At 40.5% G+C, this 25117-nt stretch overlaps 1 protein-coding gene across 1 annotated transcript; it reads right to left on the minus strand.

The window, feature by feature from the left end:
• Positions 1–292: 292 nt before the first annotated feature.
• KNG1 (kininogen 1) lies at positions 293–23165 on the minus strand. The gene is made up of 10 exons (XM_053565178.1): positions 22813–23165; positions 19938–20048; positions 18171–18255; positions 13511–13683; positions 12268–12375; positions 8941–9025; positions 7513–7685; positions 4379–4486; positions 4169–4255; positions 293–2439 (listed from the first exon to the last, which is right to left on the minus strand). Exons 1-10 carry the CDS (start codon positions 23005–23007, stop codon positions 1513–1515), a joined length of 2052 nt encoding a protein of 683 aa, XP_053421153.1. The 5' UTR covers positions 23008–23165; the 3' UTR covers positions 293–1512.
• Positions 23166–25117: the final 1952 nt, after the last annotated feature.

Here is a 25117-nt window from a genome sequence, read left to right on the forward strand (position 1 = left end):
AAACAGAGTGATAAAATGGCATTCTTCTCTATTTAAATTCTATCCCATCTTTCTTCTTGTCCTTCCACTCAAGGTTGCTGGCAAGGTTGTTGGGCCTACTGTGCCAGGAGTGAAGATTCTGTCCACTGGTCAAGAGAGCGCCCTCTCGGGTGCTGGCTCTGCCTCTGCCTTTGGGGGTCGGCCCTGGTACTCGCAGGACCTTAGCTGCTTCTGTAAGTACAGCAAAACGCCATTAACCTGTTGTTATCATTTAACTTTTTTAAAAAAGGGAAGCAACCAGTTGACAAGGTGAGACTTTTTCCTGACATCACTGGTTCTTTATTTAAAAGTACAGACAACATTTAAAGTGAAATAAAAACTCAGAGGCCCAAATGCATCTGACAAAGTGAAGTGGCAGTGACACGCGTATCCACAGATAAGTGTAGCTGTTTAAAGCCATATCTTGTTTCTCTAGGCAAAAAATACAGTATAGGTTATGAAATATATACCTTCCTTGCACTGTAGGACAGTGAAAGACAATCCATTATTCTCTTTTGCAAAATTCAGAGGTCTTCAGTATTATGGGAAAATAATGATATGATCTTAAAATGAGGCTAGACAGGAATTTCCTCATACAATTTCTGAACAAAGGTTGCATCGCATCTCGTCATATTCCCTTTCCAATTTTAAAAAAAGTTTCTTTAGAAAGTCTGCTTCTATATTATTTTCTCAAAAAGCAGTAACCCTTATTATAACCATACAAAAGCAATTTATGTAACCAAAATGTTTGTACCGCAGTAATATTCTGAAATTAAAAAAAAAAACAAAACTAAAGATTACACAGTCTAGCTTTGGCAAAAAATAAACAGATAATTCCTATATGAAAGCCTTGTTGCCAAGAGTGGTTAATGAGTAAAACAGAAATTATTGACTTAGAATAAACACTTTCACCCAGAAAGGGAACTTTCAGAATAGCTTTGTCAAGTGGGAGGACATAATTGATAGAAACAGCCCATTCTGGAAACAGAAAGTCAATTAATTTGCTTTCCCCTTTCTTCCCTTTAGCCAAATTGTCTTATCTCTTATTGCCTCTCTTTGATCTCTGGAACTCTTTATTTATTTTTTTCACCTAATTAATAAGTTCAGGAGTGAGTCTCCTGACTTCCCCATTTTCATATGCATTTAGGGGCCAGGCACCACAGTTTATTTAGGACATCAAAGAATCTTTGTACAAAGGATGGCATACATCCTAAGGTACATATTTTTATCAGAGAAGAAAATTGCATTACGCCATAAGGCACTTTGTCCACTTTCTGTGCTAGTTTAGAAAACTCAGAAAGGATTTAGAATTCTGGCGCACAGTTTTATGCATTACATAGAAATCAATGGTGTCTTCCTTGGGAGCCCCGCCACTTCTCTCTAGGCTATTCTGAAGCTTCATGGGTTTGGGTGTATTATATCAGGATTGTTTGTTTCTGGACAAAGGGGAGAGGGAATGATGAAGTGTTAAAGAACTATCCATGGCTGCATAAATTAAAAAAGAGCATCATAAAGATTGAAATCAGGAAATTCTTTCATTTCCATGTTTGGATTCATTTCATTTACTGGCTTCCAGGGGCGTCCAGGACATTTGGGGGAGGTTGTTTCTGGAAAATCTGATATTGGAGTAAATGAAAGTCTATTTGGTTTTATCTGGATGTCAGGGATCCAGTCATCATCACTTTCTGTGGGAGCTGGTAAAATATTAGGCATCATAGTTGCAATGAGATCTGAGTCCTGAAACTCAGAAAAGGTAACTGCTACATCTGGCTGGGCTAGGGAAGGGATGGGTGTTGGCCCTTCTGTCTTCTCTTGTGTCTGTGCTGAAAGTGTAGTACTATCTTCAGAAGAGCTTGGCAGGTGCCCTGTTTTCCAATCATACTTTCCATTGTTTTTGCCTTTATTTTTATGTTTTCCATGGCCATGACCATGCTTATATTTATGTCTATGGTCAAGGCTATGGCCTCTTTGGTGTTCAAGATCATATTCAAGTTCGAGTTGATGTCCATGCCCAAGGCCATGTTGCTGTTGGTATGCATGGCCAAGGCCATGTTGTTTTTCATGTCTGTGGCCAAGACCATGTTGCTGTTGGTGTGCATGGTGAACATCATGTTGTTTTTGATGTCCATGGCCAACGCCATGTTGTTTTTTATGTCCATGGCCAAGGCCATGTCCCCTTTGATGCCCATGGCCTTGGTTATGCTCATGTTTATGGTCATGGTCATGCTCATGTTTTATTTGCTTTTCGTGGTCCCAGCCATGCCCTTTAGTGGATCCTCGTTCTTTTCCTGGATCCTGCTCTTCATCTCGTACAGGAACCATGGAAGTGTGGGGTGGACTTACACTTGTTCCTTCTCTTGCTTCATCTACTTGTACTGATCGGAAAGGTGAGAAACCTGGAGGCCTTCTCATCAATGATATCTAAACAGGAAATATGAAGACAAATGTATTACTGCAAAAGCCACACTATCAATTAAAAAAGAAGAGACTGAGATCTGGCAATGCTATCTTGGTTTACAGGTCTTTGCCAGATTTTAAAATACTACATTAATGTTCCAAAAAGGATGAATAATACTTTTTTCTCTTTTAATTGATCTTAAAATTTGTGAACATTAATTGTTGTTCTTTTTTTTCTTAGACGCTCACTCTGTTGACCAGGCTAGAGTACCATGGCATTGGCCTAGCTCACAGCAACCTCAAACTCTTGGCTTTAAGCCATCCTCCTTCCTCAGCCTCCTGAGTAGCTGGGACTACAGGTGCCTCCTATCATGCCTGGATAATTTTTCTATTTCTAGTAGAGATGGGGTCTCACTCTTGCTCAGGCTGGTCTTGAACTGCCAACTACCTTGGCCTCCCTAAGTGATAGGATTACAGCATGAACCATTGCACCTGGCTAGGTTGTTCTTAATAATACTGTAAAATAAGCCTTTGGAAAAAAATAAAACACCAAAAATCTGTAACACCATAGCACATTATTTAATTATTGATACTATTTCTATTACCACCATTACTGCTTTTATCCTAAAAGGCCCTGGTGGCTTTATGAACTACATATATTGGAAGTGAATATCCATGATTACTTTGTTGGGTTGAAGCACATTAGGACATGTTCACAAGCTTGAAATGCAACTTTTGTATACATATAATGTCTGTGTAAGATTATATACACATCCACACCTGACAAAAACCTAAATCAGCAAAGAGGGAGAAAAGGCAACTTGCACTGAAGATTGTATTCAGTGGTGTAAAGAGCAAGGGCTTTGAAGTCAGCATCATGATGAAAAGGGTGGGCTCTGATTTGACCTAGATTTGACCCAAGTGCCACTAGCTTCAGTCTTCTCTTCTGTAAAATAGGAATCATAATAGCACCTGCCTCAAAACGTTACAAGAAGGACTAATGGAAAATGAGTGTGAAGTCCTCAGTACAGTGCTTGGGACAGAGGAAGCACCTGATAACGTCATTATTCACTCCGAGACTTTCTAATTTTTAGTGTCACATTCTTGGCAATGGGAACAGTGTTACTACCTCCCAGGGTTCTTTTAAGATTTAATAAAAGTGGTGTTGGCTCAGTGCCTGTAGTTCAGCGGCTAGGGTACCAGAGCTGGTGGGTTCGAACTCAGCCCAGGCCTGCCAAACAGCAATGGCAACTATGACCAAAAAATAGCTGGGTGTTGTGGCAGGCACCTATAGTCCCAGCCACTCGCAGGAAGCTGAGGCAAGAGAATTGCTTGAGCTCAGGAGTTTGAGGTTGCTGTGAGCTATGACGCCATGGCACTCTACCCAGGGTGACAGCTTAAGACTCTGTCTCAAAAAAAAAAAAAAAAAGTGATGTCAACTAATGCTTCTCAAACTTGCATCCTGCTTACTAATACCCTGAGAATCTTGTTTCAGTGCAGATTCTGATTCAGTAGATGTAGAGTGGAGTCTGAGAATCTCCATCTCTCACAAGGTCTTTGGATATCAGCAAAGTGCAGTAGAGAACTCTATCTTACCTCAGCCACAGAAATGTGAGATCCTCCCCACCCCATTTTTAAAAGATAATTCCACAATTCATTTCAGTAATGGTTCATTTTCAATCCCCCAGATATGGCTTTTCAGAATGAGCAGAACTGACCCCAAGTTGAACTATACCATTAATTAGAACCATACCATTCCTAGTGGTTGACAGTTGACAGTAGGGTAAATTTTTTCCTCCCAAGGAATCACATAAACTTCAGCACTGCAGTGTAGCATTTCCTATTCATGAAAATAGAAGCCAAAAGAGAGACGAGAGTTATTCATGAGATACTTAAACAAGTGATTCTTAAAACATCAAATAGGTTTCCAGTGAAAAAGTAACAGGTGCATATTACTACTCACGCCATGAGTTTTGGTCTCACAACTTCTAGCCAACTCTTTATGACTTTCCTTGGAACATGTGGTTTCCCTGGCTATGAACTGAATAGAAAACTTCTTCCCAGCCACCACCTGAAAAATCAATTACCACAAAGTAAGTGTTTAATAAATATTTGTATAATAAATCATCTCTCTTTAAGGAATTTTAAGGGAGAATCTTGACATTTTAATTATATACAGGCCAATTTGAAGAGTTACGCACAAAAAGTTATAAATATCGACAATAAATTTTTGTATGTATATTTAAAATATCTGTCTATTAGTTGGTCCTATTTCCTTTCCTAAGTGAGGAAAAGAAATGATTATTTTTATTTTTTTCTGAGTTTTATTGTTCAAAAGCTGCAAAATTCACCAGTAATTCAAGGGCTCAAGTTGTAATAGAATCTAAGAGGAATAAGAAAAAACCTTAAAATGTTTCTTTTTGTTCTGCCAAATCTTGAGTCGGTGAAATACTGAATTAGCACTTCTATAGAAATTATGTGAATTTAATTATGTAGTTTAAGGGAGAATTAGAAAAATTATTTGGATTTTCTATTGTTTCTTTTATATTTTTAATATTAAGAAATTATTTTATTCTCTAGAAACAGTTTTAGTCACCACATAATACTGTCTTTCATTAAGCATTTTGTGTAAGAATGTGTGTGTGTGTAATATTATGTACCTACTAAAAAGAATTCATGAAATTCATATCTACTGACACAGAGGGACCGCCATTATTGAAAAAAGGAAGTTGTGGGGTGATAATGTAATCCTGTTTTGAGGACAGCAAATTAAAATAGCCTTCTCTATTTCTTTATCTTTTGAGACAGTCCCACTATGGGTAGAGTGCTGTGGCATCACAGCTTAAGCTTAACTCTTGGGCTTAAGCAATTCGAGATGCCTCAACCTCCCAAGAAGCTGGGACTGCAGACGCCTGCCACAATGCCCGGCTATTTTTTGTTGCATTTGTCATTGTTGTTTAGCTGGCCCAGGCCAGGTTTGAACCTGCCAGCCTCGGTGTATGTGGCTGGTGCTGTAACCACTGTGCTATGGGTGCTGAGCCATTTTTTCTCTATGTTTTTTAAAAGCAAGAATGGGATATGGATGGGGAAAGGCAAGTTATAAGAGCAAAACTCTTCCTTTACCTTTTCTCTCATTGTTTTGCTGGCTAAGTATAGTTAAATTTTTTATTTTATTTATTTATTTTGAGACAGAGTCTCACTTACTATGTCATCCAGGGTAGAGCGCCATGGAATTATCATAGTTCACAGCAACTTCAAACTCTTGGGCTCAAGGAATCCTCATGCTTCAACCTTCTAAGTAGCTGGGACTAAAGGCATCCACCACCATGCCTGACTAGTCTTTCCATTTTTAGTAGAAAGGAGGGCTCACTCTTGCTCAGGCTGGTCTCAAACTTCTAATCTCAAGCAATCCACCCACCCCAGCCTCCCAGAGTGCTGGATTACAGGCACGAGCCACCACACCTGGTCCTGTTTCTTTTCAGTTTTGCTGAAAAGTACAAACTTTTCTTTATAATTGAAAACATAACGTATATTCAATTTTATGGCCCCCCCTTTTCATTGAATATTTAACACATCTATTTTATTTTTATTTATTTGTTTATTTTGAGACAGCGTCTCACTATGTCACCATTTGGTAGAGTGCTGTGGCATCACTGCTCACAGCAACCTCAAACTCTTGGGCTTAAGAGATTCTCTTGCCACAGCCTCCCAAGTAGCTGGAACTACAGGCACCCACCACAATACCCAGCTATTTTTTGTTGTTGCAGTTGTCATTGTTTAGCTGGCCCAGGCTGGGTTTGAACCTGCTACCCTTGGTGTATGTGGCTGGTGCTGTGACCACTATGCTATGGGCACCGAGCCCAGGATACTTTTAAATTGCTGTTTAACATGTGATTGTAAAGATATGCCAGGCATTATCTAATCATTTGCATATTATCAATCATTTTGACAGTTTACTATCTTTTGCTCTTAAAATTAAAACATCAGTGGTATCATTTTACATAGACTCCTAGAAATTCAATTACTGAGCCTAAAGTATGAACATTTTAGTGAGAATTTTCTCACCAGATTTTGACGATTACGTTGGCTTACTGTAACAATTTGATTCTATTTTGATTATTTTTCTTTAGCTTGTATTTAGAGAAGCCAGTTTTGAGTCTCTATTGAGTTCATGAATACATTGATGATAGACTATTGTGAGTTGACAGGAACTTCTGATCCAGCTACTCATTTTCCAGAGGGGGCCACAGAAGGTTAGAAAGTTTGAAAGACCCAGTCACCCAGGGTGCATGTGAATGGTGAATGTCCAGACCAGGGCACTCTGTCTTCTACTGAGAGAGAAGGGAATCCCAGGCAAAGGGAACAGGGAGGGAAAGGACATGGAGGTAAGAGAGTGTATAGTCTGAGCAATGGTAGATCGACTGATGTGGCTGGGCCCAAGGCATTAAGTGATAGTACAATGAGAAATGACTCTAGAAAGGCATAGAATAAGTCTTGCTGTTCTTAGCCCTGGATTTCATGAATTATATAATAGTTATTAGTATTTATATAGCATTTTAGAGTTTGGAAAGTGATTTGACACACATTACTTTTTTCTTTTTTTTTTTTTTTTTGAGACAGAGCCTTATGCTATTGCCCTGGGTAGAGTGCTGTGGCATCACAGCTCACAGCAACCTTCAACTCCTGGGCTTAAGTGGTTCTCTTGCCTCAGCCTCCCAAGTAGCTGGGACTACAGGCACCCACCACAATGCCTGTCTATTTTTTGGTTGTAGTTGCCATTGTTGTTTGGCAGGCCCAGGCTGGATTCAAACCCGCCAGCTCTGGTGTATATGGCTAGCGCCTTACCGCCTTGAGCTACAGGCGCCGAGCCACATTACCTTATTTGATCCTCACCTTGGTCCTTTACAGATGGAAAACACAGAGATGTGTCCTAAGAGACTTGTTCAGGATCACACATCAAGCATGCAACAAACCTGTCACCAAAACCTGTTACCAAGTATACTGTTTCTCAATCCAGATCCAAGATCAGTGGCAAAATCAGTAAGCAATTTGCACACAGGCTATAGTCACACTATTTTTGTAGAATAATTTACAGACCTGCACTGTTGCTCTTGTCACTGTCTCAATCTTAAAATAGAAAGTTTTGTTATTCTCTGCATTAAGCTTGGCAATGGAATGAGTCAGCGGCTCCTCCAGGTCTGGGCTGTTGACAGGTATATCCCTGGGGCAGCCGGCACAAATCTTGACAGGTGGCTGTACAAAATCTTCCGCTGAAAGAACCAGTTTTTAAGTTAGCATGCACACTGAAGGAGTAGCCTTACTTAGTGCCTCTCCGGCGCAAGACCAGCATCCACATTTCGAGAGGGAGGACCATGTGGAAGGTGGCCCACATCTAGTACAAGTGAGTGAAAGTTGTCTGTCTGACCTTCACTTCCTGCCTCTCTTCTTTTATTTCTCCTCCAAGCCCAGTGGGAAGGGAAACATGTTCAGCTGGAACATGTTAGTCACTCAATCAATACGCTACACTTTTCCTGAAATTTTGCTTTTTTTTTTGAGACAGAGTCTCACTCTATCGCTTCTTGGTAGAGTGCCGTGGCGTCACAGCTCACAGCAACCTCCAAGCTCCTGGGCTTAGGCAATTCTCCTGCCTCAGCCTCCCAAGTAACTGGGACTATAGGTACCTGCCACAACGCTCAGCTATTTTTTTGTTGCAGTTCGGCCGGGGCCAGGTTTGAATCCGCCACCCTCAGTGTATGTGGCCAGCACCCTATTCAATGAGCCACAGGCGCTGCCCGAAATTTTGCATTTTTGATGGAAACCTTAAAAAGCAATGCCTAATTTAAAGAAATGACTCTCCGCTGGTCTGATGGTAGTGGTTTATCAGAGCTTGTTAACATTAGTGTCACTAAAGTTGGTATTTAAGCACCCCTCCTGCTAAATATGACTGACTTTAACAAAAAGAAAACAAATAAAGGAATGACCATCTAACAGGAAAATTTTAAGTCATGTGGCTCTGGGGAACAGGTAGCTTCAGTAAGGCTTCTCATCATGGAATGTATACGATTGTTTTCCAAGTAGAAGAAAAGCCAATTTTTGTTAAAAGAAATACTCACTTCATCACACCATCTTCACCCAAAGAAACTCACACTATCTTCACCCTCCCCGCCCCCATTAAACCATGCAGACCAAAAAACCTTTAACTGAAAGACTTTTATTCTGGGACTTAACAACACTTGACTTAAGGACAGCTTGTACACAAGGAAGGCCAGCTGGCATTGCACCCAAAGGCCAGCTTTGCCCAGGGAACATAAATTTTCCCTCTGTCGTTGTAACTTTGTAACTCCTGGCTACTTGCAGGGCAGCATCAGCCAGCAGGGAAGAGGTACAATGTTTTCATCAAGGTCCTTAAGCTACACAAACTTCATGGGTATCATGGGAACCCAAGTATAATTTGTCTGAAAATACCCAGTCCATTGTCTGGAACCACTATTCCACTTCTGGGTGTCAATATGCGTTATCCCTCACCTGGATAAATGTCACAGTTTTGTGAGAAGGAAGCAATTCGTAGCTGAGTATCCATGTAGGCGTTATCTGTACATTCACCAATATCCTGGTTTTCAAAAGGCATAAGAGTTCATACATTAACAACATTGTTTAGAATCTTTAAACAGTGAGCAAAATTGAAAAATAGAATGTCTACTTTCTAAAATATAGCATACAATAAAAATGAAACAAAAGGGAGAACAAGATAGTTATAAATAAATTTGTAACAAACTTTGTCCCATAATAGTTTCTTACAAAAGATCTGTTCTTTATTTTTGCACTAACACTATCATGTTTTATCAGCCTTAACTACATATTAAGGTATTTCTCTACATGTAGATATATAAATATAAAAATATTAGGCTTGGCACCCATAGTACAGTGGTTACGGCGCCAGCCACATACACCGACACTGGAGAGTTTGAACCCAGCCCAGGCCAGCTAAATAACAATGACAACTGCAACAAAAAATAGCCAGGCATCATGGTGGGCGCCTGTAGTCCCAACTACTTGGAAGGCAAAAGAATAGTTTAAGCCCAAGAGTTGGAGGTTGCTGTGAGCTGTGACACCACAGCAATCTACAGAGGGCGACATGGTGAGACTCTGTCTCAAAAAAAATAAATAAATAAAAATAAAAATATTAAACATATGGAATGTATACATTCCACATTTTTTGAGACTGTCTCAAAAAATAAATAAATAAAAATAAAAATATTAAACATATACAATATAACATGAACCTGTTAATGTTGTCTGTGTGTGGTGTATAGCTGCACCTATTTACATCCCCACCAGGAATGTATAAAAGTTTCTTTCCTCATTATACTCTCCAATATTTGTTATTTTGCAGACAGAAGAGGTTCTTTATATCTTCTTCATATTAAACCCTTATCAGATACATAATTTGCATAATTTTCTCTCATTCTGTGGATTGTCTTTTCATTCTCTCAGTAGTGTCCTTTTAACTGTTTCTTCAGTTATGACATAAAAACATACTCAATTAGCAAACTTGAGACGTATTGAGAAGTTTTTCAAAGTATAGAGACAAGAAAAGCTTCCATAACTGAAAGTTAACCATATTCTATATTTTAACATATTTTTCATTACTTTTTGTATTCACTTTACGTACTCAAATGAATATGTATAGTTTTGTGTCCTAGATTTTGTATTGTACTTAACATATTATAACTATTTTGCTATGTCACTAAAAACTCTATAAAAATTTTCTGATGCCCGTATCATATTCCTCTATATGGCTACACTGAAATTTACTTAACTGTTTCCTAATGTTGCACAAATAATTTATTTACAGGCTTAGCGCCCATAGCACAGTGGTTATGGCACTAACCACAGGCACCAAACATGGAGGGTTTGAGGCCGGCCTGGGCCAGCTAAACAACAACGACAACTGCAATAAGAAAATAGCCAGTCTATGAAACCAGGGTATGGTGCCCCATGATCACATTAATGTACACAGCTATGATTTAATAAAAAAAAAAAAAAAGAAAGAAAGAAAATAGCCAGGCATTGTGGTGGGCGGCTGAAGTCCCAGCTACTTAGGAGGCTGAGGCAAGAGAATCGCTTAAGCCCAAGAGTTTGACGTTGCTATAAGCTGTGACTCCACGGCACTCTACTGAGGGTGACATAGTGAGACTCAGTCTTAAAAAAAATTTTTTTTATTTACAATATTTTCCTATTAAAAAAAATAACACTGAAATTAACATCTTGTAGCCTGGATTTCTCATATGGTAGAGTTAGATGCAGAATTACTAGATTAAAGGACTTGCAGCAATTCCTTTGTTAAAACATCATCTTCTCCACAAATGCAAACATCCCCAGGAAGGCATCATGTCTTAGCCATCTTAACATTCGCTAGCCACTGCCACCTTGATACATAACATTTTAACATAATTTTCACTCAGCTAACAAGACAGCATACTAGGAAGTGCCAGTAAAGGATAGAGAGTCAGGATGTATTTATGTGGATCACTATGAGAATTTTTTTTTTTTGAGACTGAGTCTCACTATTTCACCCTTGGTAGAGTGCCTTTGTGTCACAGCTCACAGCAACCTCAAACTCTTGGGCTTAAGCGATCTCTTGCCTCAGCCTTCCAAGTAGCTGGGACACAGGTGCCCACCACAACACCCAACTATTTTCTTATTGTAGTTGTCATTATTGTTTGGTAGGCCCAGGCTGGGTTCCAACCCGGCAGCCACGGTGTGTGTGGCCTGTGCCCTAGCCGCTGAGCTACAGGCACTGAGCCTATTTTTTTTTTTTTTTTCAGAGACGAGGTTCTGGCTCAGGCTGGTCTCAAACTCCTGAGTTCAGGTGATTCACCCACCTCGGCCTCCCAGAGTGTTAGGATTACAAGTGTGAGCAACCATGAGGGCCCCTACTATGAAAATTTTGAGACAGACTGTCATGGTTAATATTTCACTTCCAAGAAACATGGTTGACAGCTTTCTTTCCAATTCACCCATGCAAGTTTCAACTTGCTCAGCTTATTGGTGTTGCTGGGAGGGCTTCATTTATTTCCATCCGTGAGATTTTACATTTTTTGATTTTTGTGTATCTCAAAGCTTTCGTAATGACCCACATATTAAAAATAAAGGTAGGGGAGGGAAGGGGAGAAAGCAAGCAGAATGAAGTTTGAAGTGGAATTATCCAGGGTGGAACAAGGAACCATCATGGCAATTGAGCACATGGGAGAAAAAAGGCAATAGGAAAGGGTGAAGATTTAACAAAGATAAACTTGACAATTTTCTCATTTTTTCCTCAGGCTGCTCCTTGCCCTGTTATACTCTATAAATACTTATTCTACACATGCAGATTCTTTGACTAGGTAGGTGAGGCAGTTTGACCAGGGGCATGAGCATTAGGATTCCCAAGTGCTTGTAAACATGGATCGCTAAAAGTCATCTAAACTTTTTTTTTTTTTTTTTTTTTGTAGAGACAGAGTCTCACTTTATGGCCCTCGGTAGAGTGCCGTGGCCTCACACAACTCACAGCAACCTCCAACTCCTGGGCTTAAGCGATTCTCTTGCCTCAGCCTCCCGAGTAGCTGGGACTACAGGCGCCCGCCACAACGCCCGGCTATTTTTTGGCTGCAGTTTGGCCGGGGCTGGGTTTGAACCCGCCACCCTCGGTATATGGGGCCGGCGCCTTACCGACTGAGCCACAGGCGCCGCCCGTCATCTAAACTTTTTAAGTGACAATTTCCCCCCACAGCTTGATAATTCCTATGCTTGCAAAAACTGTAAACAAAATGTTAAGAACTTTATATTCTTTTTTTTTTTTTGCTTACTTACACCATTCAAAAGGGACTTGCATTCTGGTGTTAAGAATAGAAACTTCTCTTTAGAGCAATTAGTTTGCACAATTGAGTAGGTAACTTCAAAGTTCCATCCAGCTACGACCTGAAACGAATTTGGATTGATTATTTAAAGGGCAGTTAAAACATTATTCACAGTAATATATAAATGTTATGAGGCATTTAGAACACTGCAGGGCATATGAATGCCCAAGAAATATAAACTCTTATTATTACTAAGCAAAAATATTATTGAATACTGTGTACCTTGCAACTCTCACATCTCCTATACAACACATACATACACACATACACACCCCTCCATCCATCTAAAAATAAAAAGCAGTCTATAGATGAATTTACTGTATCTCTTTAAGTAAGATCTAACAATAATTTCCTCTGCCCATCTATAGAAAGAAAATGCTTTGGTGAATTTCATGAAATAATAATGCTCTTCTAGATGAGTAAAGAAAACTTTGGAGGGAAGTGGCCTTTGCTCGTGGGTCCTGAGACTCCCACATAATCAAGCAGTAAAATCTTTCCTGCTTTATTCCAGGTCAGTTTCACCCTGATAGCTATATATGTACGTAATTGAGTAAAACATGCATCTTACGGGAAGGCAAATTGTAAAGTCTATTCAATGAAAGGAATGTTACTGACCAAAGTGAATCCCTCATAGTATAAGGCTGAATTACAAGGGACCTGGTCAACTATCAGAAAAGGCTGGGTGAAATGAATCCATAAAAAGAGCAGATTTATAGGTATTCACCTTTTTCTTTTCCCTGATGATATGGAAACTATAACTTAGGGGCTGCCCAGAAAGCCATGCCAGCTATCTTAGACTCCATTTAGTATTTTGGAGCTATGTTTAACTCATGATAGCTAGCTGATGGTATAGTTTTCTTAAAGCCTTAAGTCCACGATGACTTTTCCATTTCACTGTCTCTGGGAAGAACATGTAATGATGACTACTCACTTGTGAAAAACTGACTTCAAGGGAAGGGATCTGATTAGCCACTTTTTCCCTCTTTACATACTGCCCTGTTTAGCTCACTGGGACTAAAGAGAAAGCGCTTTGCATCCTGTGCTAATCATGTGGAAACCCAGAACACCTCACCTCCAGCCATGTGATCAGACATTCCTTTGGCCAATGCTTACTTTAGGTAATGAAGCCCTCCCTAAACATAAAGACCTGATACATTTTAACAGTGCTGTGTGACATGAAAACTTAAAGAACGAACCTGTCTTTGGGCCCGTTTTACTTCACTAAGAACAAAGAGGTGGGAATTATTAGAGTTGTTATTGAAATGTTGAATGCTGTGTCTCAGGATGGGCTCCAAGTCGGGGCTGTCTGTTGATATGGGATGTACACAGCCAAGGCAGTCATACTGGGTTGTCACCTCAGGGCCCTCGGCTTAACAAAGAGCAGACAAAAAGGCAACATTGATGATCAAAATCAGCATTCAGATACACTACCCTAAGCAAAGAAGATAATTTATTTATTTTTTGAGACAGAGTCTCATCTGTGTCCCCCTGGGTAGAGTGCTGTGGTGTCATAGCTCATAGCAACCTCAAACTCTTGGGCTCAAGTGATCCTCTTGCCTCAGCCTCCCAAGTAGCTGGAACTACAGATGCCTACCACAATGCCTGGATAGTTTTTTCTATTTTTAGTAGAGATGGGGTTTTGGTCTTGCTCAGGCTGGTCTTGAACTCTTAAGCTTGGGCAATCCACCCTCCTCTGCCTCCCAGAGTGATAGGATTACTGGCGTGAGCCACTATGCCCAGCCAACAAAGAAGATAATCTAGAAGGTCCTGATAAATTTTCCAGTAAATCCTAGTAGGCAGAGGAAAAAAGAAGACAGAAAACTACTTTTTAGTTAGAGGAAAAAAGTCCTATCTTTCACTCAGGAACATCTTATACTCACCATGTCCTGCATAATTATTTTAAATTTATTTTAAAATAATTTAAATTTTAAATTATAGAAGTATTATATGAATTCATCCTTTTATTAGAGTAAGACCCTGTCCTATCTCTAAAAAACAAAACAAAACACTCCTGGAAGCCCAACTCGGGGTTTAATATATTTTGTGTCAATCTAACAAATACATATTTTGCATTTGCTGTAATGTGCTAGGTGCTGAGTGAGACCATATGGTTGCATTGATGTGTTAAGGATGGTCACTGTAGGGAAGAAGGTGACTGTCCCGTGGGGGAGATAGAACTGTAGATGGATCATGTCCATATGATTCAGAAAGAGCTTAAAAAGGCAGAAGCCCAGAGTGAGGTCTGGAAAGACTTTTCTAAGGAAAAGATGAAGATGTCTGAGTGAAGAGGGATGAAGAGCCCTCAGCCCAGCAACAGGAGGGTGTGAGGAGAAGGGTGACAGGCTCCTAAGAAAGCAGGATGGGCCGCAGCCAGTGGTGTGGGGCATGGTGGGTACACAGAGAGGGGTACATTGAGGCGTGAACAGTCAGCAGACAGAATCCTGTGCTGCTGAGCCTACGCCTCACTCTCCAGGCCAGGGGTTACTAGCTATATTCAAATGGTCATGGTTGTTTGGGGAATGATGAAAGCTATGGCCCCCCTCTTCATAACAGTCTTCACATAGTTTCAGGGTGTTATGGATCCTCTGAAGTAAATTAAGATGGTCTGCTAGAAGAATGGGGAAGCACTGAAGAATTTCTTTTCTTTTTTTTTCTTTTTGAGATAGAGTCTCATTATGTCACTCTCAGTAGAGTGCCATGGCATCACAGCTCACAGCAACCTCAAACTCTTGGGCTTAAGCCATTCTCTTGCCTCAGCCTCCCAAGTAGCTGGGGCAAGAGAGGCCCACCACAATGCCTGGTTATTTTTTTTTGTTGCAGTTGTCATTGTTGTTTAGCTGGCCTCGGTCGGGCTCGAACCCACCATCCTTGATGTATGTGGCTGGTGCTGTAACCACTGTACTACAGGTGCCAAGCCAACTGAAGAATTTCTAATAAAGCAATGTAAAATATTTAAAAGGGAGTTTGTATTAAATTGATGGACACAGGAGATAAAAGGGAGATGGAGAAAGGACCAGAGGCTGGTGTGCATAATCACAAGGGCCAGCTTTTATTCAGAAGACTGAATAGGGGTAAGAAAGGGAAAGATGGCTTTTTGAAGGTGAGAGGAGTAAGAAAAGATACACACTCAGTTTTCTAAGCAACAGAATTAGTTGTGATTTCTATTCTGTTTTGAACTTTTTTTCTTTGAACACAACTTTTTGTGAGAACCAGAACCCCAAGGATATAATTTTTGTGGGTTCCATGTGGATGACTAAGGCTGGTATATAGAACAATCGCCACCTATAGTGAGCTGTAGTGAAGCTGAAGATGTTGTTCCAGGGCCCTCACATGTAAAGCTCTACCTTGCAGAAGGTGATTCCAGGAAGGCTTTCACCATTTACATCACTTGGATGTGTCCTTTCTTTTGTACTTAGAACCTCTGCTACATTAGAGAAAAAGGTAATAGTGGCTTTATCTATTGATAAGTTTCTCCATAATTATATTCTTAAGGAATTTCATTTTTTTAGGATCTACTCTACCAACTCTACTAGCTGGGGATTTTGGGGCAGTTTCTTCATCTGTAAAATGAGATAGATACTAATGCCTATCTCTCTGAGTTGTGAAGCCTACAAATACTAATGAGAGAAATTGAAAAAGACACAAATGGACAGACCTTCCATATTCATGAATTGGAAAAACTAATATAATTAAAATGACCATATTGCCCAAAGCAATATACAGATTTGATGCAATCCTTCTCAAAATGTTATGTCATTTTTTACAGAAATAGGAAAAAAATCTTAAAGTTTACAGAGCCAAAAAAAAAAAAAAACAGAATAAAACAATCCTGAACATAAAGAACAAAGCAGAGGCATCGCACTACCTGACTTTAAAATATATTACAGAGCTACAATAACCCAAACAGCATGGTATTGTCATAAGAGTAGACACATAGACAAATGGAACAGAATTGAGCAACCAGAAATAAGTCCACATATTTACAGCCAACTGATTTTCCACAATGGTGCCAAGAACGTACAATGAGGAAAAGACATCATCTTCAATAAATGGTGCTGTGAAAATTGGATATCCACATGCAAAAGCATGAAATTGAACCCCTATCTCTTACCATTTATAAAAATCAACTCAAGATGGACTAAAGACTTAAAACATAAGATCCAGCACTATAAAATTATTAGAAGAAAACATAGGGAAGACATTTCAGGACATTGTTCCTAAGCAAATGTTTTATGGCTAGGACCTCAATTACAGATAACTAAGGAAAAATAGACAAATAGGATTATACAAAACTAAAAAGCTTCTGCAGAGCAAAGGAAATAATCAACACAGTGAAGAGACAACCTATTGAATGGTAGTAAATATTTGCAAACTATTCATCTGATGAGGGACTAATATCTAGAATATACAAGGAACTCAAACAACTCAACAATAAAAAATCAAATACTTAAAGTGGACAAAGGATCTGAGCAGACATTTCTGAAAAGAAAACTTACAAATGGGCAACAAGTGAGAAAAAGCTCAACATCACTAAACATCAGGGAAATGCAAACTAAAACCACATTGAGGAATATCATCTTACCCCCTTGAGGACAGGTATCATGAAAAAGAAAAAAAATGACAGATGCTGGAGAGGATGTGGAGAAAAGGGAATGTTGGTCCAAATGTAAACTGGTACAACCACTATGGAAAACACTATGGAGAGTTCTCAAAAAACTGAAACTAGAACTACCATATGAATGAGTAATCCCACTACTGGATATTTATCCAAAGGAAAAGGAATCTGTATATCAAAGGGATACATGCCCAGGACTATTCACAATAGCAAAGATATGGAGTCGACCTAAGTGCCCATCAATGGAAGTGTGGACCAAGAAAATGCGTCACATAAACACAATGGAAATCTACTCATTCATAAAAAAACGAAACCATGTAATTTGTAGGAACATAGATGGAACCAGAAGTCACATTATGTTAAGTGAAATAACCCAGGCACAGAAAGAAAAAGTTTGAATGTTCTCACTCATATGCAGGGAGCTAAGAACACTTAATCACTGGAGACAGAGTTAGACATAGTTAGATATGAATGATAGATCCCAGAGGCTAGACAGGATGGGAGGGTCGGAGAATGAAATGAAGACAGGTTGGTGAACAGGAGCAAACTTACAGTTAAATAGAAGAAATTCTAATGTTCAATAGCAGGTGAGGATGACTATAGTTAGTAACAATAGATTTTATATTTCAAAGTATCTATAAGAGAGAACTTGAAATGTTAACGACACACAGAAATGATGATGGATACCTCAAATACCCTGACTTGATCATTACACATTCTATGCATGCACCTCATAACTATTTAAAATATGTGTATCAATAAAAGAAAAATAAAAAAGGAAAAATAAGTTAATACATGTCAGGTACTTAGAACCATGGCTGACACCTATAATCAATAAATGTTAGCGGTTATTTTTATCCTGATTGTCATTATTCCGATTGCCAGACATCATACCTTCAGCTGTACCATCTCATGTCAGCTCAGAACAATCCTGTGGAGTGCGAAGTACTGTTATCTCCCTTTTCTAGAGAAGTTGTCAAAGACTCCAGGCCCAGTCTGACCTCAAATCCTAAACTTTTCTCACTCTGGGTGGTGCCTTTTATTGAAGGCAGGCCTGTGTCTTCTCATCCTTTTGCAGACACTTGAAGAAGAGTTGGATAGTCCTAAGGAGATGGTTGTCACGAGCCTAGCCCAGCATCAGGCCCTGCCCCTCCACCCCACACATGATCCTATGCTGTCTAATGCTGCAAATAGTGTTGCTACGCTGTCCTCTGGGCAGTGCCCCCAGATACATCAGCTACCTGGAATAATCTGGCAGGTCTGGGTAGCCACGGAGAACTTTTTATTCCCCCTCATCCCCACAGTCGCTGTACATTCTCCTGTAGCCTGAAAGGAAAAGAAAGAGACCAGTTATCTTAATCTTTCAGATGGAAAAGTCCACCTAGTACTGTTGCTAAATGTGAGTGTCCTTCAAAAAGAAACAAAACTTGTGAAGATTTTATCCAGGAGAGCTTTGAGACATGAGAATGAAAGTTTTCATAGCCTAATGATTATTTTTTAATTTAATTTAATTAATTTATTTATTTGCAGTTTTTGGCTGGGGCTGGGTTTGAACCTGCCACCTCCGGCATATGGGGCTGGCACCCTATTCCGTTGAGCCACAGGCGCTGCACGCCTAATGATTATTTTTTAGAAGCCACTGATACATGTGAGATAATCAGAGGAATGGTGATTATAAATGGTGGTTTATAAGCTGGAGTCCTTATTCCAAGCTCTGGGGATGTTTCTTTCTCACGCAGATGTGTGCAGTGCCTTGGAACCTGCCTACTGTATTCTCCTCTTGATTTACTCCCAATTTCAGTGGATTAATACTATTCACATAAACTTCAGTTTAACTTACTAGAAAGTGCAAGGAACTTGGTGTCAAAGCATCAACCAGTTCCAGCTCTGCCACTTGCTAGCTGCTGCCTCCGTCAAGTCCCTTTGCATCTCAGAGTCTTAGTTTACCTGTCTTCAGGAGGCAGCCTGATCTATCTCTTAGGGTTGCTGTGAAGAGTAAGTGTGCAAACATACATAAAGGGCTTACTGCAGGCCCAGTGTGCAGTAGGCACTTACTAGGTCGCTGTTTAACTGTTATTGCTGAACAGTGTTTTCTGTTCTGTTTAGTCTTGTTATTGTTCAGCTGTATCTGCTGGACTTCTCTGAAGTGACAGACACTATTCTTTCAGGATAAAGCACATTTCCCTTCTTCCTTACAGCCCTGAGGCAGGCAGCACAGGACTCAGCAGCTAATCAGCCCCACCTTATGGATGGGATTGCTGAGAAGCAGAACCAGCCCTCCAGTCCTGGCCCCAATTCAGAGTCCACTGCTCTCCAGTAAGTGCAGGTGCCCAGGGCTCATCTTTTATGCTCTCACATAAAGAAGTGAATCTGTGGGCTGTGAAAAGAGAGGTGGGCTCCTGAGGCAGATACCTTTCACAATCTTCCTAAATTAAGGCAAAACCACCAGCTGGGGTGTGCCAGGCATATATGCTATGGCTTTGGTTAAGGCAGCCATTGTTATTAACAATATCATTTGCATAATTTTCTCATTTCATTCTCCAACAAACTGATGAGGTCAATATAGTCTCCCTTTTACAAGGGAGAGCACCAGTTCAGAGGGATCAAGCAGCGTGCCCACTATCACACAGCTAATTCAAGGCAGAGTCAAGATGTGCACTCTGACCTGTGCTGGTGACAAACTGGTGCTCACTCCTCACCAGCCCTTCAGCTTGGGCCAAATGTTGATCTGTTATCTCTAAGGGACTTGACCCACATGACCTGGTTGATCACTAGAGTCCTCTTTTCCTGAGAGGGCTTTCTCCACACTTAACTGCAAGCCTCTCTGTAATTTTTCTGTCTATGCAAGAGCACGGGTCTCAAGCATCTGACTTTTCTATACATTTGAGGGTTTATGTGCACCCCTTGTAGACAGGTTCACTAATATTAGTCATCCCTGCACAAATGGAAACAAATCTGGCACGCCTGATGGAGACAACTGGAGGCTTGGAAACTGTCAACACACTTACAGCTTCTGTAGGGTTCTTGTAGTCACAGTCCTGCCAGGTTTTGCCGCTTAGAACAGGACAGTCGCCCTCCTTGATTTGGTACTTAATGGTATAAAATGTGTCGGGATTAACCTGAAAAAAGCAACCAAAGACATTATGCTTTATCTGACTGATCCAAATAATTAGCGTGGGTTCTCGTCTGGTTATGGGTCTTGATTTGCTTTAATAAGAACACAGCATTCATTACAAATATAAATGTTTATGTTTTTAGAACTATCATAAAATTTACTGTGAGGAGTGGTCATAATATACTTGCAATATATTTTTTAAAGGTTACAAAACAGTACCCATTAGCTTATTTTTAAAAAACTTATTAGCGTATTTTTGTAAAAACTGACTTATATTTACATACACGTCTTCAAAAAGTCTGAAAGGATATGCAGCAAGCTATGAAAATGTCACTCAGTAGGGAGACTATAATTAACTTTTTTTTTTTGAGATACAGTCTCACTATGTCACCCTCGGTAGACTACTGTGGCGTCACAGCTCACAGCAGCATCAAAGTCTTGGGTTTAAGCTATTCTCTTGCCTCAGCCTCCTAAGTAGCTGGGACTATAGGTGCCCACCCAGTGGCTGGTTATTTTTTGGTTGTAGTTGTCATTATTGTTTGGCAGGCTTGGGCTGGGTTCGAACCCACCAGCTCCAGTGTATGGGGCTGGCGCCTTAACCGCTTGAGCCACAGGTGCCAAGCCAGGGACTGTAATTATCTTTACCTTTCTTCTTTACGTGAACATTTTTAAATGGTCTCCCCCGCCCCCCAATGAATATATATTACTTTTACAATTAAAAAAAAAAACAAATGAGAATTTTATTTAAAAAAATACATTGGGAGGGGAGGGGAGGATATGGGAGGAGGGAGGGTATTTGGGGGAACCTCACCTAGCGTGCATGATGCAATGGTACATTTCAAAACTATTAAGAAATGAGTATAATTGTGATGGATGTGTTAGTTCAATGTAGGCATTGCACATTGTATATCAAAGCAGTACCCTGAACCCCATAAATGCATCAATGTACAAAGTTATGATTTAATAAAAAGTAAAAAAAAATTGAAAAAGAGAGAAAAATATGTTAACAGTTAAATCTTTATGGTGGAATTAACTATGGGTAATTTTAGTACTTTTATTTGCTTTGTTTCCTAATTTGTATTTCTTTTCTCTTTTTAAGCAGTATTATGGATATATAATTTACATGCCGTACAATTCACCCACTTAAAGTGTACAAGTCAATGTTTCTTAGTATGTTTACAACCCTACTCACACTATATTTTACACTATTTTGTTAGCCACCAAAAGAAACCCTGAGTCCACTCGCAGTTTTTGCCCATTCCTCTTTGCATCCAACCCCTGGCAAATGGTAATGTACTTTCCTTTTAATTTTTTTTTCAGTAATCTACTTCCAATCTCTTTATATTTGCCTATTCTAAACATTTCATATCACTGGGGTTGTACATGTGGTCTCTGTGTCCAACTTCTTTCATTTTGCATGAAATTTCCAAGGTTTAGCCATGTTGTATGATGTATCAGTACTTTATTCCTTTTTAAGGATGATTTAATTTTTCTAAGATGTCATAAGCTTATGACTTTTTATTTAAAGTGCAAACATGCTGAATTAGATGAGCTGAACGCTCACGTGAAAGATGCACAGTCCTGGCATGTCAGAGCAGTAAATGACCTGGCAGGTGATATTGTCCAGGCCCTTCCTTTGCAGCTGAGAGCAGGGAGGCCAGGGGGGACGTCAGAGCCTGGCTTAGGCAGCCTCACCATCCCTGGGAGGCAGAGCCAGCTGTAGACCCCTGGTCTCCTGCTGCCCAGGGCAGTGCCCTCTCAGATTCTGCTTAGGTGGTGACATTTGTACCAGGGAGATGACAGAGTCTAACAAGATAGTCTCCAGGCTGCCTTCTGTTTTGATAATGTGGGCCTGTGAAGCAGGAGGCAGTAGAAGCTTTGCCCATGTGGCAAATAATATCCAAAGATAACTTTTGATATTATAGAACAAAGCCACGTTTTCCATGGGTCCACCAGTGAAGGTACCACCAATAAACCCTAACTTCAGAGCAACCAGGGGGCGGAATTTCTCGGAAGACTATATTAGACTATGAAATAAAATGGCTCAATTTTACTTTCAGGAGAAAAAAAATCATGCCCACTGTGGTTGCGTTTCTTTATCTTCATGATGTGATGGGGTTGTTTTCTTTTTTTCTTCAGTGAAGTAAACCAATTGCTCAACTATTCCAGAGATACAGTTTTTTATAGTGGAATTAATTTAAACATACTCTGGAAAGATTAGTATTTCTTTGAATTGTGCATCCTAGCAGGATTGTCTCCTACCCGAGTGCATCAACACAGTGATGCTGTTAACTGAAACACTGGTGCGCTCAGCTACACAGACTTCACCCCAGGGTTTCACCCAGTGTGGTAGAATCATGCTCATCTCATTCCCAACGCCTCTTAGACATTCCCCACGAAGTACCCCTCCCACTGAAGTGTGGGAGGTCTTTATATTTTAGTCTAAGGCTGGAGACCCAGTGAATCCTCCTGCCACAGTCACACTGAGCTCTTAATTTCTTCCACTGGGTGGTCCCTTTTAATTTCTCCATCTACCTCTAGGAGAATGCTCCTCCGATCACCCAGAAGGCCAACCACAGTGACCCGAGATATAGTCATACCCTGCCCTCCACCCCCAGGCCAGAGAGTAGTGTTGGCCCTTTCAAAGATCCATGAGCTTCTACAAAAGATCTACAGTTCTTTGGTGCTGTGTGTGCACATGTGTGAGAGGCCTGGGCTCCGAGTGATAGCACAGTGATAGACTTCAAGGTTAAGCACAGCTCACTCACCACCTTCGTGCCCCCGGTTATGCGGTACAATACAAACTGGTTGCCACTTCTGTTTTGACTGTTGTATTTCTTCAGAGCAGTATCCACAGCCTTAAATACCTCTTCATCATTGCAGTCAATTTCCTTAGAGAGTGATTCTTGGGTTAAACTTGCTAGCAGCCTGGAGCAGAGGAAAAGGATGGCAATTAGTTTCATGATTTAACAGACTCCCCCTGGGAGTTGAGGGATGATTTCACCACGAATCAGGAGCCCACTTAGAAGCTGGTTTTAACAATCTCCTCCAGCCTCTTGTATTCTCTGTCTTCTTCTTTCCACAGCATTCCAGCCCTGGCTGGATTCCACTATTTGCCCTATTCCAAAAGGACAAAGTCTCCCCTGGGTTATCCAAGGAGATTTAAGGTTAGAACATTGCAACACTCAGGTTGTTAACCTGCTCATTTGCATTTGAAAAGCACATGGGAGGACAGAGCACATTTCCAGGTGATTGCACAACTTGGTATAGCAAATCAGGGCAGACTCTAATGAAGGAGCAGAAAAATTCACTAACTAATTTCATTATTCCCTGTGACTTTCCCGAAACTATTTACCAAGGTCACTGCATGTGTAAACAATGCAACAGTGAGCATAATGTACAGATAGCTTCACTTAAAATTCTTTTTATAGCATATCTACCTGCAGAGAAGAAGGCTGCTGTCAATTAAGACGCCGGCCTGAGAATCTCATGCCCAGGGGCATGGACTACTTCTGAAATCCCACCTAGAACTTTGCACAAAATATGGGCATCCTATCAGGTCTATATTCAAACCAGCATCTTTCTGCTCAACTGCAGTAGTTCTAAAAAGGAAAATGCTCCCCAGGGTAGAGGAGGCAGAGGAGAAGAAATGAGGAGATGGGTTGGCTGGGTGCGATGGCTCATGCCTATAATCCTAGCATCTGGGAGGCTGAGGCAGGTGGAGATTGCCTGAGCTCATGCATTAGAGACCAGCCTGAGCAAGAGTGAGGCCCCATCACTAAAAAATAGCTGGGTGTTGTGGAGGTACCTGTCGACCCAGCTACTTGGGAGGCTGAGGCAAGAGGATCACTTGACCCAAGAGTTTGGGTTGCTGTGAGCTATGATGCTAGAGCACTCTACCAAGGGTGACAAAGTGAAACTGTCTCAAAAAAAAAAAAAAAAACAAGAAAAAGAAAAGAGGAGATGGGTTGAACAAAGCTCTACATTCTCTATCCTGGCTACTCATTTCTGCTTTGGTGACCTTGGGGTTCAGAAAATGATAGTCAAAATATGGCAGGAACATCTAGAAACAGTGGGCTCAGAGTCATTCTAGTACTTCCTGGAGAGGATTGAACAGGCAAATGCTTTCACAAGTAAACTAAATAGACAATTGCAGACCCCCGAGGAAAGCCAAGAAAGCAGCAGGTCAAAATTCGCGTGTATAAGCCCAGAGCTTTCTGTCTTAACAAAAGCCATATCTTTATTTCTTTTGTGCTTTTTTTTTTTTTTTTTTGAGACAGAGTCTCTAGTTGTTGCCCTGGGTAGAGTGCCCTGGCATCACAGCTCACAGCACCTCCCACTCTTGGGCTTAAGTGATTCTCTTGCCTCAGCCTCCCAAGTAGCTGGGACAGGTGCCCGTCACAATACCCAACTATTTTTTTTAAGTTTATAATGATAAATTTATTAACAACTATCCACAAATTAGAGAAATGAAAGATTTAACAAAAACTTTACAGGTTTGGTGCCTGTAGCGCAGTGGTTACGGGCACCAGCCACATACACCAAAGGTGGTGGGTTCAAACCCGGCCTAGGCCAGCTAAATAACTGCAACAAAAAATAGCCGGGCGTTGTGGCAGGTGCCTGTAGTCCCAGCTACTTAGGAGGCTGAGGCAAGAGAATTGCTTAAGCCCAAGAGTTGGAGGTTTCTGTGAGCTGTGATGTGATGGCACTCTACCAAGGGTGACAAAGTGACACTTTGTCTCAAAAAAAAAAAACTTTACAAACTAATTATAATGTCTTGTATTCCTGTTTTTTTTTTTTTTTGTAGAGACAGAGTCTCACTTTATGGCGCTCGGTGGAGTGCCGTGGCATCACACAGCTCACAGCAACCTCCAACTCCAACTCCTGGGGTTAAGCGATTCTCTTGCCTCAGCCTCCCGAGTAGCTGGGACTACAGGCGCCCACCACTATATATATATAGTATATATATATACTATATATATATAGTTTTTTTTTTTTTTTTTTTTTTTGGTTGCAGTTTGGCCAGGGCCGGGTTTGAACCCGCCACCCTCGGTATATGGGGCCGGCGCCCTA

The sequence above is a fragment of the Nycticebus coucang genome, chromosome 16 (assembly GCF_027406575.1).
Source record: "Nycticebus coucang isolate mNycCou1 chromosome 16, mNycCou1.pri, whole genome shotgun sequence".
In the NCBI taxonomy this organism is placed as follows: domain Eukaryota; kingdom Metazoa; phylum Chordata; class Mammalia; order Primates; family Lorisidae; genus Nycticebus; species Nycticebus coucang.

Excerpts from the sequence above, each read along its gene's own strand:
- KNG1 (XM_053565178.1), bottom strand. The coding sequence starts at position 23,007 with ATGAAACTAATTGCCATCCTTTTCCTCTGCTCCAGGCTGCTAGCAAGT. Across the intron at positions 12,376-13,510 it reads TAAAACGGGCCCAAAGACAG|GTCGTAGCTGGATGGAACTT; the intron begins GTTCGTTCTTTA and ends AATTCGTTTCAG. Across the intron at positions 4,487-7,512 it reads TGACAAGAGCAACAGTGCAG|GTGGTGGCTGGGAAGAAGTT; the intron begins GTCTGTAAATTA and ends TTGATTTTTCAG.